General features: G+C 39.7%; 1 protein-coding gene across 4 annotated transcripts in view; it reads left to right on the forward strand.

The window, feature by feature from the left end:
* The window catches only part of SACS (sacsin molecular chaperone), a 113383-nt gene that overhangs the window by 80179 nt on the left and 14717 nt on the right, over positions 1–18487 (forward strand). For 2 of the 4 annotated variants that reach the window (XM_055244026.2, XM_063618837.1), the window contains 3 exons: positions 6100–7588; positions 8225–8316; positions 15202–15228. In XM_055244026.2, coding sequence (XP_055100001.2) covers positions 6100–7588; positions 8225–8316; positions 15202–15228 — 1608 coding nt within the window. The remainder of the gene's footprint in view (positions 1–6099; positions 7589–8224; positions 8317–15201; positions 15229–18487) is intronic. The other 2 variants (XM_055244027.2, XM_063618838.1) reach the window with 1 other exon arrangement.

Raw genomic sequence — 18487 nt, forward strand, 5'->3', positions numbered from 1 at the left:
TTATTTCCTTCTCCTGCCTGATTGCTCTGGCCAGAACTTCCAGCACTATGTTGAATAGGAGTGGTGAGAGAGAGCATCCCTGTCTTGTGCCAGTTTTCAGAGGGAATGCTTCCAGTTTTTGCCCATTCAGTATGATATTGGCTGTGGGTTTGTCGTAGATAGCTCTTATTATTTTGAGATACGTCCCATCAATACCTAATTTATTGAGAGTTTTTAGCATGAAGGGTTGTTGAATTTTGTCAAAGGCCTTTTCTGCATCTATTGAGATAATCATGTGGTTTTTGTCTTTGGTTCTGTTTATATGCTGGATTACATTTATTGATTTGCGTATGTTGAACCAGCCTTGCATCCTAGGGATGAAGCCCACTTGATTATGGTGGATAAGCTTTTTGATGTGCTGCTGGATTCGGTTTGCCAGTATTTTATTGAGGATTTTTGCATCAATGTTCATCAAGGATATTGGTCTGAAATTCTCTTTTTTGGTTATGTCTCTGCCAGGCTTTGGTATCAGGACGATGCTGGCTTCATAAAATGTGTTAGGGAGGATTCCCTCTTTTTCTATCGATTGGAATAGTTTCAGAAGGAATGGTACCAGTTCCTCTTTGTACCTCTGGTAGAATTCGGCTGTGAATCCATCAGGTCCTGGACTCTTTTTGGTTGGTAAGCTATTGATTATTGCCACAATTTCAGAGCCTGTTATTGGTCTATTCAGAGATTCAACTTCTTCCTGGTTTAGTCTTGGGAGGGTGTATTTGTCAAGGAATTTATGCATTTCTTCTAGATTTTCTAGTTTATTTGCATAGAGGTGTTTGTAGTATTCTCTGATGGTAGATTGTATTTCTGTGGGATCGGTGGTGATATCCCCTTTTTCATTTTTTATTGCATCTATTTGATTCTTCTCTCTTTTCTTCTTTATTAGTCTTGCTAGCAGTCTATCAATTTTGTTGATCTTTTCAAAAAACCAGCTCCTGGATTCATTAATTTTTTGAAGGGTTTTTTGTGTCTCTATTTCCTTCAGTTCTGCTCTGATTTTAGTTATTTCCAGCCTTCTGCTAGCTTTTGAATGTGTTTGCTCTTGCTTTTCTAGTCCTTTTAATTGTGATGTTAGGGTGTCAATTTTGGATCTTTCCTGCTTTCTCTTGTGGGCATTTAGTGCTATAAATTTCCCTCTACACACTGCTTTGAACATGTCCCAGAGATTCTGGTATGTTGTGTCTTTGTTCTCGTTGGTTTCAAAGAACATCTTTATTTCTGCCTTCATTTCATTATGTACCCAATAGTCATTCAGGAGCAGGTTGTTCAGTTTCCATGTAGTTGAGCGGTTTTGACTGAGTTTCTTAATCCTGAGTTCTAGTTTGATTGCACTGTGGTCTGAGAGATTGTTTGTTATAATTTCTGTTCTTTTACATTTGCTGAGGAGAGCTTTACTTCCAACTATGTAGTCAATTTTGGAATAGGTGTGGTGTGGTGCTGAAAAAAATGTATATTCTGTTGATTTGGGGTGGAGAGTTCTGTAGATGTCTATTAGGTCCACTTTGTGCAGAGCTGAGTTCAATTTCTGGATATCCTTGTTAACTTTCTGTCTCGTTGATCTGTCTAATGTTGACAGTGGGGTGTTAAAATCTCCCATTATTATTGTGTGGGAGTTTAAGTCCCTTTGTAGGTCACTGAGGACTTGCTTTATAAATCTGGGTGCTCCTGTGTTGGGTGCATATATATTTAGGATAGTTAGCTCTTCTTGTTGAATTGATCCCTTTACCATTATGTAATGGCCTTCTTTGTCTCTTTTGATCTTTGTTGGTTTAAAGTCTATTTTATCAGAGACTAGGATTGCAACCCCTGCCTTTTTTTGTTTTCCATTTGCTTGATAGATCTTCCTCCATCCCTTTATTTTGAGTCTATATGTGTCTCTGCATGTGAGATGGGTTTCCTGAATACAGCACACTGATGGGTCCTGACTCCTTATCCAGTTTGCCAGTCTGTGTCTTTTAATTGGAGCATTTAGCCCATTTACATTTAATGTTAATATTGTTATGTGTGAATCTGATCCTGTCATTATGATGTTAGTTGGTTATTTTGCTCGTTAGTTGATGCAGTTTCTTCCTAGCCTCGATGGTCTTTACAATTTGGCATGTTTTTGCAGTGGCTGGTACCGGTTGTTCCTTTCCATGTTTAGTGCTTCCTTCAGGAGCTCTTTTAGGGCAGGCCTGGTGGTGACAAAATCACTCAGCGTTTGCTTGTCTGTAAAGTATTTTATTTCTCCTTCACTTATGAAGCTTAGTTTGGCTGGATATGAAATTCTGGGTTGAAAATTCTTTTCTTTAAGAATGTTGAATATCGGCCCCCACTCTTTTCTGGCTTGTAGAGTTTCTGCCGAGAGATCAGCTGTTAGTCTGATGGGCTTCCCTTTGTGGGTAACCCGACCTTTCTCTCTGGCTGCCCTTAACATTTTTTCCTTCATTTCAACTTTGGTGAATCTGACAATTATGTGTCTTGGAGTTGCTCTTCTCGAGGAGTATCTTTGTGGCGTTCTCTGTATTTCCTGAATCTGAATGTTGGCCTGCCTTGCTAGATTGGGGAAGTTCTCCTGGATAATATCTTGCAGAGTGTTTTCCAACTTGGTTCCATTCTCCCCGTCATTTTCAGGTACACCAATCAGACGTAGGTTTGGTCTTTTCACATAGTCCCAAATTTCTTGGAGGCTTTGTTCATTTCTTTTTATTCTTTTTTGTCTAAACTTCCCTTCTCGCTTCATTTCATTCATTTCATCTTCCATCAGTGATACCCTTTCTTCCAGTTGATCGCATCTGCTACTGAGGCTTCTGCAATCTTTGCGTAGTTCTCGAAACTTGGCTTTCAGCTCCATCAGCTCCTTTAAGCCCTTCTCTCCATTGGTTATTCTAGTTATCCATTCTTCTAATTTTTTTTCAAAGTTTTTAACTTCTTTGCTATTGTTTTGAATTTCCTCCCGTAGCTCAGAGTAGTTTGATCATCTGAATCCTTCTTCTCTCAACTTGTCAAAGTCATCCTCCATCCAGCTTTCTTCCGTTGCTAGTGAGGAACTGCGTTCCTTTGGAGGAGGAGAGGTGCTCTGCTTTTTAGAGTTTCCAGTTTTTCTGCTCTGTTTTTTCCCCATCTTTGTGGTTTTATCTGCTTTTGGTCTTTGATGATGGTGATGTACAGATGGGTTTTTGGTGTGGATGTCCTTTCTGTTTGTTAGTTTTCCTTCTACCAGACAGGACCCTCAGCTGCAGGTCTGTTGGAGTTTACTAGAGGTCCACTCCAGACCCTGTTTGGCTGGGTGTCAGCAGCAGTGGCTGCAGAACAGCGGATTTTCATGAGACCACAAATTCAGCTGTCTGATAGTTCCTCTGGAAGTTTTGTCTCAGAGGAGTACCCGACCGAGTGAGGTGTCAGTCTGTCCCTACTGGGGGGGTGCCTCCCAGTTAGGCTGCTCAGGGATGAGGGACCCACTTTAGGAGGCAGTCTGTCCATTCTCAGATCTCCAGCTGCGTGCTGGGAGAACCACTACTCTCTTCAAAGCTGTCAGTCAGACAGGGACCTTTAAGTCTGTGGAGGTTCCTGCTGACTTTTTGTTTGTCTGTGCCCTGCCCCCAGAGGTGGAGCCTACAGAGGCAGGCAGGCCTCCTTGAGCTGTGGTGGGCTCCACCCAGTTTGAGCTTCCTGGCTGCTTTGTTTACCTAAGCAAGCCTGGGCAATGGCGGGCGCCCCTCCCCCAGCCTCGCTGCCGCCTTGCAGCTTGATCTCAGACTGCTGTGCTAGGAATCAGCGAAACTCTGTGGGCATAGGACCCTCCGAGCCAGGTGCGGGACACAATCTCCTGGTGTGCCGTTTTCCAGGCCCGTTGGAAAAGCGCAGTATTAGGGTGGGACTGACCCGATATTCCAGGTGCCGTCTGTTACCCCTTTCTTTGACTAGGAAAGGGAACTCCCTGACCCCTTGCGCTTCCCGAGTGAGGCAATGCTTTGCCCTGCTTCTGCTCGCGCACAGTGCGCTTCACCGACTGTCCTGCACCCACTGTTTGGCACTCCCTAGTGAGATGAAACCGGTACCTCAAACAAATGCAGAAATCACCCGTCTTCTGTGTCGCTCAGGCTGGGAGCTGTAGACCGGGCTGTTCCTATTCGGCCATCTTGGCTCCGCCCCCAGGAAGGTATAATATCTAATGGTATTGAATAACTGAGAAAGTGAAAATCTTTGAGGTGGTTCTAGTATATCTTATTTTCCTCTCTCATTCTACTCTTTTTAGACTTATAAGCATTCTAAAGATTACTTTGAAATCATGTTTTTAATCTATAAAGAATATGAGGTTTCTGGTTCCTAGTTACAGTAGGAAATACTTAACTCTTAGTGTAGACATCTCTAAGAGTATATGGCTCTTGTAGAATCAAAGCTCTTAGTACTTGTTATAGTTTTGTGATAAAAAATTTTGTAATGGAATTGGTCCTTTTAGTTTCAAACTGTGTCTTGCAGGAGAAGGAAAGATTGCACAGGCAGAGCTATCACTGTAGCCAAGATGACCGTATACTTTATTATTCATACTGGGACGTGTGTGAGAGTGAAAGAGGGTGGTACTATTCTCAGACAACTGGCCTGAATTGGGACTGCCCTGAGCAAGTGGGAAGTAGGGTCATCCCAACTGTAGCCAAATTTTAGTAAGCCTGTTGCATTTACATTTAAACGTATATAGTCTATTAAATAATATTGACTAAATTACAAATCGCATAATAAAAATTAAGTTATATATTAAAATATGACTATTATCTATGAATATTAATACTCATGTGTCCACCTCTTTGCAAGTTATCCCTCAAGTCTGTGCCATGTAGTGGTTTGTAAATGTTGTGGGACACAGATGTGAGTAGCAAAAGCCTGGAGGCTTAAGCAGGAATGAACTGTGGCGTGAGAGCCCAGCTAATTGCTCAGCACCTGCATCTCAGTGTGGTTTTGATTGCTCATTGAGAATAAGCACATTTGTGTGGAACATTAACTGGAGGACTCTCCTCTAAACCGAGGATTTGCAAAGGGCATAGATCATAGATCATGCTTTTATCTTGTCAGGAGCCACCTGGCCTGATTTCATTCATGGCGGTGCGACTCTGTGCCTTGGGAGCATGGGTGTGCATTCCCTAGACCTCACTGTTGATGGATTTAGCCACATGGTTGGTGGACATAACATTTGCTAACTTAAAATACCCACAAGCTTAGGAGTTGGTGATTGTGACAGCTGAAGCTGTGCTTGACGACCATAGATATTAAAGATTGACTTCACTGGAGTTGCATCTTGCAGGAAGCCGAGGTGCTAAGTAAGCATGTGAGGCAAACATACATCACATCACCCTTGGGAGATCCTCACCAAAGCACACTGGGGAGGAATTTCTGTCATCGCAGTGGGTCTCACACATCTGGTTTTTCTGCCAGTTTTTGAATACTACTCTGTCTTTGGTTGAGGAACAGGTGAAGCAGTTGGTATCAATTTAGAGGCCATGTTATACAAAAGATGGGTATCTTTCAATACTGTAATTAGGCTCCACGTGGTGAGATGCTCCCAGCATGAGAAGTGCTTCTGCTCCAGAGGCAGAAAGGTTAAGACCACTTGAGGGAATGTACCTCATGAGCTTCAGGGCAGGGGCTCACTGAGCAACACAGTGGGCAGAGTCACCTGCATTGTACTGCTCTCTCTCTCTTCTTAGAGTCTATGCTGAATTTGTAAAGTTGCGCATAGGATGCAGTTCTGTTCTGTTGAATTGGGCTCACATGGTAGTGGGAGTTAAGTGTATATATCCAAATACTCTGCCCGTCTTTTGTATAGTGAGTTTTTGAAGATGTCTCCTAGGTTTTCACAATAATCATGCAAAGTCTCTATGCCTGGCATTTGTTATTGGATTGAATCAAAAGAGAAATCATTTTTCATGTTCAGAGAATTACATTTCTGAAGGTAAGTTAAGTTTGTGTTTAGATAAATCTGTTTTAGTCATTTAATGGCTCATGCTTTTTCATATAAGTATTTATTATAATTGTAATCATAATTGTCCCTAAAATTTCAGAGTTGATCATGACTTAAATTTTTCTTTACAGATGTTCCTTGTATCTTTAGTGGTGACCAGATCGGGATGCTAGATCCTCATCAAACACTTTTTGGCCCACATGAATCAGGCCAATGTTGGAATCTCAAAGATGACAGCAAAGAAATTAGTGAACTTTCAGACCAATTTGCACCATTTATTGGCATTTTTGGAAGCACCAAGGAAACGTTTATAAATGGCAATTTTCCAGGAACATTTTTCCGTTTCCCTCTTCGCCTACAACCTTCACAACTTAGTAGTAACCTCTACAATAAGCAGAAGGTTCTTGAGTTGTTTGAGTCTTTTAGGGCAGATGCAGACACTGTGCTGCTCTTTCTGAAAAGTGTGCAGGATGTTTCCTTATATGTCCGAGAGGCGGACAGAACAGAGAAACTGGTGTTTAGAGTGACTTCGAGTGAGAGTAAGGCACCGAAACATGAGCGGCTGAATTCTATAAAGATTCTGGGAACTGCTATAAGTAACTATTGTAAAAAGACTCCAAGCGGTAACATCACCTGTGTAACATATCACGTAAATATTGTTTTAGAAGAGGAGAGTACTAAGGATGCACAGAAAACATCTTGGTTGGTGTGTAACAGTGTGGGTGGGCGAGGGATCAGTAGTAAGCTTGACTCTTTAGCTGATGAACTGAAATTTGTCCCAATCATTGGAATAGCCATGCCTTTATCAAGCAGAGATGATGAAGCAAAAGGAGCAACGTCTGATTTCTCAGGAAAAGCATTTTGTTTCCTTCCTTTACCACCTGGTGAGGAAAGCAGCACAGGCCTCCCAGTTCACATCAGTGGGTTCTTTGGCCTCACCGATAACCGCAGGAGCATAAAATGGAGAGAGCTGGACCAGTGGAGAGACCCGGCAGCCTTATGGAATGAGTTTCTTGTCATGAATGTTGTCCCCAAAGCTTATGCTACTCTGATCTTAGATTCAATAAAACGTCTGGAGACGGAAAAGAGCTCTGATTTCCCCTTGTCAGTTGATGTTATCTATAAACTTTGGCCAGAGGCGAGCAAAGTCAAGGTGCACTGGCAACCGGTATTAGAGCCTCTATTCAGCGAGCTGTTGCAGAATGCAGTGATTTATTCAATTAGCAGTGACTGGGTCAGGTTGGAGCAGGTATACTTCTCAGAACTTGATGAAAATTTAGAATACACAAAAACTGTGCTCAACTACCTCCAGAGCTCAGGGAAGCAGATTGCCAAGGTACCAGGGAATGTGGATGCTGCTGTTCAGCTCACGGCTGCCTCTGGCACAACACCTGTGAGGAAGGTGACGCCCGCATGGGTGCGGCAGGTGCTGCGGAAGTGTGCACACCTGGGCTGTGCTGAAGAAAAGCTTCACCTTCTAGAATTTGTGCTTTCTGACCAAGCCTACAGTGAGCTGCTTGGGCTGGAGCTGCTCCCTTTACAAAATGGCAATTTTGTCCCCTTCTCCTCATCTGTATCAGACCAAGATGTCATTTATATTACCTCAGCAGAATATCCAAGGTAGGGGTCCCCCTTCTAACATTCCTGTTCACTCTTAGGTTTCCCCTGCTCCTGCTCACTGTGAGAGTCCTTTGTTGTGAAATTCAGTGGTTTTCTATGTCGATTTTATAGTTAGGAAGACTTTTGCAGAAATACATTGTTAAAATACCAAAGGATACATTTTATATTCTAAAGTGAAAAAGTATTCAAATGTTTATCAGTTAAAAAGTTATCTAAGCAGTTGTTTTTCTTGGAAATTTCAATAGCAGGACACTGAAAACAATGTTTATAAAGTGCAAATAATAACAAGGCCAGATTAGTCACTAATGAATTATTTTGATGACATTTACATTAATGAAAAATAGTATATTAAGTAATTATAAACGAGAGTGTATACTGACATTTCAGGAAATAAAATTAATTTTACTGTAAGATGTTGAGAATATTTCTGAATTTGAGTAAGGCACATGATGCCCTCACGTTTTAAAGCAAAGTCTAGATAATATTTGATCAAAAATATTGTAATTTGATTTGATGTGTGCATTATAATTTATGTAAAATAAGATAGCTTAACTGACTTGAAAATATGTGATTGATTTTTTAAAATCTTAGAATTGTTGGAAGATTATGATGATTGCTGTTCCTTTCCCTTTTCAGGTCCCTTTTCCCAAGTCTTGAAGGAAGATTTATTTTGGATAACTTGAAACCTCACCTTGTGGCTGCTTTAAAGGAAGCTGCCCAAACCCGAGGTATTATAGTTTAGTATTCTTTTAAATAAACTTCTTTATAAAAATAGAAGTTTTTAAAAAATTTTCTGTTATTCATTTTAGACCTATAAATCAACAATTTCTTATGGCTCAAGCTAATAAACTTTTTGTGTTTTAAGATGTTTCAGTTGCCAGAATGGCATCTAAGAGATGCCGTCTAAAAGAATCCAAAGGTGATAAGTGTAAAAATCTCTCTTGTCGTGGTGTGATGGTGTAGTCAACATCTTATACCTGCATGGTGCTTTACAGGCTTTCCAGTGCTTTCCCATTTCTTTTTTCATTTGAGCCTCCCATCATAACTTGTAGCTCGTTTGGTAATGACAGTGATTATTAAATTTCACAGAAGAGGAGAGAGAAAGGTTAAGATCAAGGCCACCAGCCAAATGCCGGGAGGTCAGGTCTTCCACTTGCCCTGTCCTTGCTCTGTTTCTGACACCACTGCCCCTCCATGGTTTTATGTAGTTATGATGCTGGGTTTGCATTAGGCTTGATCAGCTTCTGGGAAGTGTGGACAAATCCAATTAACTCTGTAACAGGGGCAGGAAAAGGGTCTTGTGGGGGTCTTAAAGTGATGGGTGTCTGATAGGTGCCCTTTTAGGAAAAGACAGTAATTTTGGGAAAAGAGTCAACATGGTTCTAATTTTAATACTATCTTTCAACTTCTGCAAGCATCCTTTTCCTTGTGAAACTGTTACCTGAGCTTTTTCTAAGTGAGATGTTGTCCTGAAAAGTTCTGGATTTGTCCTGCTGTTCACATTGTCAAGCATACTCTGTGATGTGTCTTTTATGGAATGTACTTTTTTCTTGTCCAAGATAATGGCTTAGGGAAAGTTGCTAATCATTGTACACCTTTATTCATTAAAATATAAATGAAATGAGTTGGAATGGGAGAGGCAAGTTAGGTTGCAGTTAAAGTGAGACTAAAAGAAATTGAGTAGGCAAATGTTGTTTCCCATCTGGGATTTGTATCTATGAGTTGGTAGCTGTGAGATTGACTTTTCAAACATCTAAGTTACTCATTTAATTGTAATTGTCATCTTCAAAACACCCTTTTTGAAAGCCTAAGCCTGGATTCCTATAACCCTGCCAATCTTTGCTCTAACGTTTTGGAACTCCTTTTTTTTTTAAATGTTGTGTTATATTTTTGTTAAAATTTTGTGTTGAAATATACATATAGAACAGTGCACATATCATAAATGTAGGCTTAGTGAAATTTTACCATCTGAACATACCCATGTAAACCTAGATCAGAACACAGAAGATTACACAGAAGATTACCAGCCCCAAAAGCCCCTCTCTTGCCTTTTTCAGTCTGACCACTCCAGGGTAGCCAGGACACTGGGTTTAACAGCATAGATTCACTTTGCTAGTTAATCCTGCTTTGTATAGAAGGAGCCATGTGGCATATATTCTGCGTCTGGCTTTTATTTGCTGTGATGCTGGTGAGATACATCCAGATTGTTGCATGGAGCTGTTAACAATTCTGATTGTTATAGTATTTTACTGTGTGTTTTATTACTTTCTTTTAAAGAAAATATTTTTATTGGTGGCAGATCCTTTCTGAGGTGGATGTGGATTTGGAAATCGGCCAAAAGTTATTCAGGGCCAAATCAGGTGAGAAGGGTAGAAGGTCAGCAGAGCATTCTGCTTTTGCTCAGCATTTTCCAAATATCTTGTGGCACAGAGTGTGGTTACAACTTGCTTCTGTAGCCCTGGGTGGATGGGGCAAACCTGTTATATTTTTAGGGATGAGTTAAATGTATAAACTAATGTAGAAAACTTGACATCTTTAAAAGTTGCATTTTCCCACTTTTATATGTCTTCATTTTCTCTACTATGGATTCAAGTTTGTTATTTTGGTGTCATAATGAAACACTGTGTTTTGTCTCTGGTCTTGGTTAGTTTTCTTGGCATTGTTACACTAGATGTTCATCTAGTGTTTTTGTTCATCACACATCATGTGTGGGTTAGCACTCCCAGAAATTGTCTTGATGGTCACTTTTCTTTATCTAGACTTAAGAGTTAGGCTACTATTTTCATGATTATTTAATAATCCTGATAACTACCTGTGTTAGTCTGTTTTCATGCTGCTGATAAAAACATACTCGAGACTGGGTAATTTATAAATAAAAAGAAGTTTAATGGACTCACAGTTCCACATGGCTGGAGAGACCTTAGAATCATGGCAGAAGGCTAAAGGCACATCTTACTTGGCGGCAGGCAAAAAGAGAAGGAAAGCCAAGAGAAGGGGGTTTTCCCTTATAAAACCATCAGATCTTGAGACTTAGTCACTACGATGAGAACAGTATTCACTACCACGAGAACACCACCTCCATGATTCAATTATCTCCCACCGGGTCCTTCCCACAACACATGGGAATTATGGGAGTTACAAGTCAAGATGAGATTTGGGTGGGGACACAGCCAAACCATATCACTAGCCTTTAAACTTTTTTAAACCAGTCATATGGGTATCTTCCCACTTATTTTTATCTGTGTGTTCCAGACAAAAATTAGTTTTTGATATAACTTTATTGCCATTCATGGTTTTAATGTTTTGAGAGCATGATGATCTAGGGACTTAGGGGGAACCAGTAAGTGACACTTTGCTTTCCTTTCCTGAGTTCTGAGTCAGTGAAGACATAGCAGAGGAATTGAGCAGATGGATGTCAGAAGCCACCTCTGTCACTGATTATTGTGATATTGGAGATTATAGCCGTGGCAGGCATTGGATTTCTATTGACTCCCAGAATGAAATGGATTAGCTCACCAGTCTAGTCACAGGTAGCCCTGGAAAGCCACAGACTTCCTTCCAGAGGTCCTGCCCCTACTAAACATCTGTCCCTGTGAGTCCTGCTGAGCATGTGCAGATGCTTTTTCTCAACTTACCAATCATACAAGTCATCTTGCTTTCTGGTGGTATGGGGCCTGTTGGGGGAATTAGTGAGTACAGGAGAAGAAAGGCAGAGTATTATGTTTATGGAGCCCCCTTCATATATGGTAGGCAACATCACAGACATGTAACAACATCTGATATTTTTTGCTCTACATAATGATTACTCCATTGCTTTGCTGACACAGAGCACTATGGACTTCTGTTTATCAGTGATCAGTAAACACTGATTGGCCAGTCTTGGAAGTACTACTGCACAAAATGGAAACGTCATATGTTTTTTCTGCAATGGAAACTTTTCCTCTAATTCTGTAGCTCAAACAAAATTTGTCACATTATTTAATAATTGTACCTTTTCCTTGTATTACATTTAAAATCCTTAGCTAAATATTGAGCTACTACTTGTATTTTTAGTGTTTACTTCTACTGCCCCTTTCATTAGCAGTTAAACATGTTTCACTATATTCCATTTCAGGCAAAACAAAACAGACCTCGACCTTGATTTTCTTTCTTGTATTCTGTCATAGTCCAGCTTTTGGAAAGAGTTGTCTTATTGTCTGTACTTCCTCATTATTTATTATCGCTCCAAACAGACTTTTGCTTCCACTGTCATTCCACTAAAATAGTCTGGCTGACGTCACTAGTTAATGATTTTTCTGTTACTCAGCTCAGTGGACTTTTCTGTTTCTTTTACCTGATCTCCCAGAAGCTTGGTATTCCTCTTTGAAGCCCTCAGCCATGATGATACCATTCCTTCTTGGCATTCACTGATTTGCCTGCTTCTCAGAATCATTTGTGAACCTCTGTTCCTCACTTTACTCCCTAAATATGGGTTAGTGTGGGGGCTCCTTCCTCAGCTCTTTTACTTTGTTCCTTTCTTTGAATACATTCATCCACTCCCATGAAAGTGTTAGTGACCACCATATCTTCAGTCACCACCCTAGTCTTCAGAGAGGTAGTGTAGCAGAGATTAAAAACCTGGATTTTGTAGTTACACAGATCTGGGCTTAAACTTCACTCCTCTATTGTATGACTTTGAACAAATTTTCCACCCTCTCTGAGCCCCTGTTTTCCTCATCAGTAACATGGTAATACAGTACTATCCTCCTAAGGGTCTATCTCAAGTTCCCCAGGATTTGATTACATAAAATTCAGGATTGCTTCACTGCAAGGATAATGAAATAAGGATTGAGTGGAGGATGGGAGCAACCACAACTTGCCAGTTGAGTTGTATCCAAGTTTGTGTTATTGCAGCAGATCAGGTTATTGAAAGCTTTATTGTAATATTTTACTCACAGCAGGCATTATGCTGAAGATTGAATGATGAATACATAATACATATAGTTTAACATAATATCCAGCACTTAATATAATACTGACAAATGGTAGCTATTGTTAGCATTTTGCACTTGGAGTCCCATAAGTATTTCAAAATCAATATTGCAAAACTTTAGTCTTCATCCTCTCCCCAAATCTGTTTCTCATTTTGAGTGATCCCACTGAAAATAACACTACTGTCCACAAGATTGCTCAAGAATGAATCCTTAAATTTTCTTCTTTGTTCCCCACAGTCTCCAGGATCTGTTGACTAAGTTTTCTGTGCCAGTCCCTTGGTCTTACTCCACTGCCTATTACAGGTCCCCTAATTTCTCGTAATGTTGTTACTGGACTCTTGCAGTTGATGTCCCTGCCTACAGCGCTTGGGCTTCATCTGATCATGTCACCCTCCTGCTGCAGGTTTTCCAGTGGACATTGAATCTATCAGGAGAAATCTAGCCCTGCTAGCATGAACTAGGGGACTTTCCATGATTGTAAACCTCCATGATTGTGGAGTGCTGTCTCACTGGCCTTGGTGCATGCAAGCGCCCTCTTCTGTTCTAATTATACAAGCACTTGAAGGTTGATGAACTTGAATCCTCCCTAAATTTCATGAGAGCAGAGAGACCTGTCAGATTTGTTGCCACCATCTAGCACAGTGCCTACTTCAATGTAGGTGCCCAGTACTTTTTTCCCTGCATGAAAGTTTTCTCATAGCTGCCCTTTTGTACATGGTGTTCCTTTTGCTTAGAATACTTTCTTTCCATCCTCTACTTTGCCCAGCTAATGTTTATTCATCGTTCAGTACTGAGCTCATGTGTCACCTCCAGGAAGCTTTCTTTGACATCTTGCCCTGCAGTCTGAGGTGAATGCCTCTCTTTTGCTCTTGGGACCCAGTACATGGTCCATGTGATCCTGTTTGCTTTATTAGAATCATGTTTTTACGTGCTACACTGCAACATCCTTGAGAGCAGGGGCAATCTTTATTTTTATATTTCCAAGGTCTGGCTGAGAGCCTGCTTGCCAAGTTTGACTGGACAAGTTGATGCTTCAGCTGCTGGGCTGGGTGGGGACCGCATGGAGGAGATGGGGTGCAGAGGCCAAAAGGCAAATCTCTTTCTTAGTGTCTGTGTAGTTAATAGTTCCTCTTCAAATCAGTGTCTTCTGTAATCTTGTTTATTCTTTACAACCATGAGATAATAGAGCCTGTATCTCCATTTGAGAGATGGAGACATTGAAGCTCAAAGAAATTGAGGGATTTAAATGACTTGCTTGAGTTGCAAAGTTGAAGCTACGATTTTTGTTTTTTTAATTTCCAGGTCTGAATTATTTCTGTGTTAAGTTGCTTAAGTAAATGGATGGATATCAGAAATTGGAGAATAGTTAGAAGAGCAGGTAAATGGATTTTGGATGAAGAAAAAAGAAACAAGAACAGTTTAGTGGTACAGATGCTTGGTGCCAGGGTCTTATTTATAATTTTTAAAATGTTCATACTTATTTATTAGATGAGACCAAAATCCGTAACCTTTCCTATGAGGCATTTCATTAGCTGGCTCCATTTTCTGGGTGTTATGAAGATGCCTGGTACATGGAAGGTTCTATTGATGTTTGCTATTTTTCATCTCCTTCCCTTAGTTCCATGCTTTCTCCTGTTTGGAGGACAGCATGTGCTGTCCCTCCCTCAGGTGTGATACATGTGGCTTCCTTGCCAACTCCTCCATCTCACTACCTCTGCTCATCTTTCATGCAACCCATGTGTGCTTCCATGCTCTGTTCTCCATGGCACTCACACACTGGTACCTGTTGAAGTATTTGTAATAATTTATCTGATATTTGCCTTCTCCATTAGACTGTAGGGCCAGGTCTGGGACCATGTCTAGTTGTCCATTTCTATATCTCTAGCACTCAATCAGTATTGCCTAACTAACAAGGTGCCTGTTGCTAAAGTGATTAGAATGATGTTAAGATGAGAAGAGTTGAGTTTCTTTGGTTACACCTTTGCTCTGTATCTTAGCTACTAGTTTAGTTAGCCTAAGGGACCCAAATACACAGAAATCTCACAGACCTGTAGCAGTCCAGTTGATTAAAAGTTTCTTGCTTCATTCAAGCAGAGGAGGGATAGATGTTCATGGAACAATTCTTAGAAGTTTGTAATTGTTGGTTACCATGGACAAGCAGTGGAAATAGATGATAAAATCTCTTTTTCTTTATTATAAAGTTGGAATTAATTGTACACTTTGTATAGGTACTCCAAAACTTTTTAAAAATTAAAAATTTAAAAAATCAGGTTTTTTAATCTAGAATCTCTGAACATGATAGCCTATGCAAAAAGCTCACTGGTAGCTTATCAAATGACGTTATGCAGATATAATGTAATTTGTGCATATGAAGTCCATAATTCTTTCTTTGCTTTCTTTCTGAACCAACACTTCTGACTCTTACGTACTTTGATTTAGTTTGCACTGAAATGTAGCTTTAAATCTTAGATGTGTATTCTGCTATGTTTGGAGTTTTGTTTCTGGCTTTTCTTTTACATAAGGATCTGTAAAGATTCTACAGACAGCAGTGTCTTAAGATACAGAATAATTTCTGTAGCCATCATGTGAAAACTGTGACAATTCTGACCTCTTCTAAGAATGGATTTAATTGTATTCTAGCACAACAACTTCTCTGGGGATATTCAGGTAGGATAACTGAATGTTGTGTTCATTTGAAGCCTGATGTTTTTGTTCATTTGGCTCTTTGAATTCTGTTTTTGCATTTACCTAAGTAGCTAGAAATTATGTCAACAATTTTTTTTCTGGTGGTAATAACTATAATATTAAAGGAGAGAGGAAACCATACTAATACAGATTTTTATTATTACAAATACCACAGTAAAACCATATTCAAATGACTTGGAAACATTCACTTCATAGAACAGTGTGGGAATCTGTATTTTAAGCTGTGGTATTTAATGGGAAGTGTGATAGTGAATGCACCTCTATTATACGATGCACACAAATATTCTGATTAAAAAGCATAGAGGGGGCCAGGCTCGGTGGCTCACGCCTGTAATCCCAGCATTTTGTGAGGCAGAGTTAGGTGGGTCACGAGGTCAGGAGTTCAAGACCAGCTTGGCCAAGATGGTAAAATCTCGTCTCTACTAAAAATACAAAAAATTAGCCAGGCGTGGTGGCAGGCGCCTTTAATCCCAGCTACTTGGGAGGCTGAGGCAGAAAATTGCTTGAACCCGGGCGGCAGAGGTTGCGGTGAACTGAGACTGTGCCACTGCGCTCCAGCCTAGGTGACAGAGCAGGACTCTGTCTCAAAAAACAAAAAACAAAAACAAACAAAAAAAAGAATAGAGAGGGAAATAGATTCTGGCATCTGTGACTGTAAAGTTAGGCGACCACAGCCTTTCTGTTTTGGAGTCTGGCTCAGTGTGCTGCGGTTGGTGACGGCAGGGACCCCCCTGTCCTGGGTGTGCAGAGGAAGGGAAGGTGGCCAGCCTAGCTCTCATTGGGGACAGTCAGCCGATTGTTCTTACAGTGCCTCGTGTGTCATTTTACTGACTGCCTCGTGTCATTTTACTGACTGCCTTTTTTTTTTTTTTAATAAAAAATTTTTGACTCAACTAGTGGTCTTATTTTCCCCAAGTTCATGTTTCATTTGGTAACTTATAGGATATAAGATTTGCCTTACAGAAATCATTTTTATGATAAATGTTATTATTTGAAGCAGGTGATACACTAAAATTAGTTTAGAAGCCAAGTCATTATTATAGTGATAATTCATATAAAAATTTTTGAGTTTCTAGCTTATATTAAAAGTGGTTTATCATTCACAGTTCTTACTACTATATTTTTCTTACAGCTTTGTCAGTGTATCTTACATGTTTTAAGGTGGCATCAAATCAAAGAGGAAAACAAAATCTTGATATAAGTAGACTGCATAATTAACACCTGCCCTGGTACTGTCTGGTTACATCAGCGATTCTCTAAGAAGAAAGCTAAGAAGTCAGAGTGTCAGTGGTGATTTTTTAGGAAGAAATGTGGTCACTGGGGCTAATGTTGAACCACCCTGGCTTGCTGGACTTTTATGCTGGGCCCTGGGGCCTGCAGTGCCACTGCTAGGCTGGTGGTGGAGAGAGTCTGACCTGGCAGGAAGGCTGCCCTTTCTTTCCTTCCTTTTTTAGTTTGGTTGTTTCATTTCTTTTTTTCTATTCTCTCTTCATTTCTTTGAAGATCGACTGATCTACAGTACACCATTTAATTGAACCTTGACTGATTTACAAAGAGATTTGCATCTCTGTGCTCAGTAGGGCATTGTTAGAACTCATCAGCTACGCAAGCTGCCAGTGCCACTTTCTGTGCAAGAGAAAAGTATAAAAAACTGTCACTGTGCTTAGAGCTTTGGATGGATTGTTATTGTAGCCAGCTGGAGACTGGAGGAGTCTGGCTGAATGTAGTAAACTCTCAGTTAATTAAAGCATTCAGGACTGAGATTTCTTGGTTAAGTAAATTTTTAAGTAGACTATCTATAATATTTCCATCTGTGCTGGAATTCATTCTCAAGGTTAGCACTGAAAATAAATGTAAACAATAAAAAACAGTGCAGTCTTTGAGTACTGATTCATTATGTTGATGTTATTATTTTGAACAATTGAGGGATTGAACTGATAATAGTGAAGCAAAAGCTACTCTTGGAAGAGTTCCTTCTAAGTTAAATTTGGTAATTGTTTAAACCTTTCTGCCTCATGGAATAATTTCAGTACTGCAGCTAACCTCTGTAGACAGTGCTGATAATTTTTAAGGCTACAAAAACCATTTCATTTATTAAACTGCTACAAAAATTATTTTGCTGATCCTATTAGAGGTGCTTTACAATTTCTATGGCTTTCTAACCCAGGACATGGAGACTTGTTTCTGTGTTAACATTTATAACTAAAAAGCTGAATGTCTTAAATACAATGGATCGAATTCAGGACTTCAGATTGAACTGACTTAATGTACGTATACTGGTGTCTTATTTCATTTTCTCTCTCCTTTATTTTCTTTCATGTTTTTTTCAGTTGAGCATGACCGATGTGTTAGTTGCATGTTACATGTAGTGTGTGTGTGTGTGTTTTGTTGGCATTTAATTTATACCTTAGATGAGATAATTTTCCTGAAGGTAGGTATATGTTTTATAAATTGCCAAATTTCACGCAAGGATATTGGGTAAGATTATCTATGGATGCATGTCATGGCAATTATTAACATAGAGCACAAAGTGGTATATATTTAATTTTTTGTTTTCTCAGTGTTTTGAATTTTAATTTCTAACTCTTTTTTTGTATCTCTAGTATTATATCCTTGCCTTATGATTTGAATATTCCATTATAGTTAAATCTGATTTGGTGAGCATTTTTAAAGAACAATGTTGTAAAATTATATTTTAATAAGACTTACAGATCAAACAGGCTATACTAGTCAAGGTGCTGACAAGATTTTGTAATTTCTTAAATATTGCTGCTTGAATTATCTTAAATCACACAATGTAGAAACTGAAAAATATTCTGAATTTGGGTATTGACACCTTCCTAAAGTCGCAAAAGTGTGCTCTTGCCTAAATTTCTATGGCAGTAATTTTTAAATGTCTTAATGTTACATGAAAGCAATTTCTTGGTAGAAGATAAAGTCATCTTTTTTATACGTAAGCCTCTGAAATAAGGGTATGCTTTCTTGGATAAAAAAGTAACAGTATGCAAAAGTTTCCAGAGCCTGAGGTGGGATTCCTCTTATAATATTTTCCAAACTTGCTCTTTTTATTTTATTTTTTATTTTTTTGAGACGGAGCCTTGCTCTGTCGCACAGGCTGGAGTGCAGTGGCGCAATCTCAGCTCACTGCAACCTCTGCCTCCCAGGTTCAAGCAGTTCTCTGCCTCAGCCTCCTGAGTAGTTGGGACTACAGGTGCCTGCC

Source organism: Symphalangus syndactylus, chromosome 15 (genome assembly GCF_028878055.3).
Source record: "Symphalangus syndactylus isolate Jambi chromosome 15, NHGRI_mSymSyn1-v2.1_pri, whole genome shotgun sequence".
Taxonomy (NCBI): Eukaryota; Metazoa; Chordata; class Mammalia; order Primates; family Hylobatidae; genus Symphalangus; species Symphalangus syndactylus.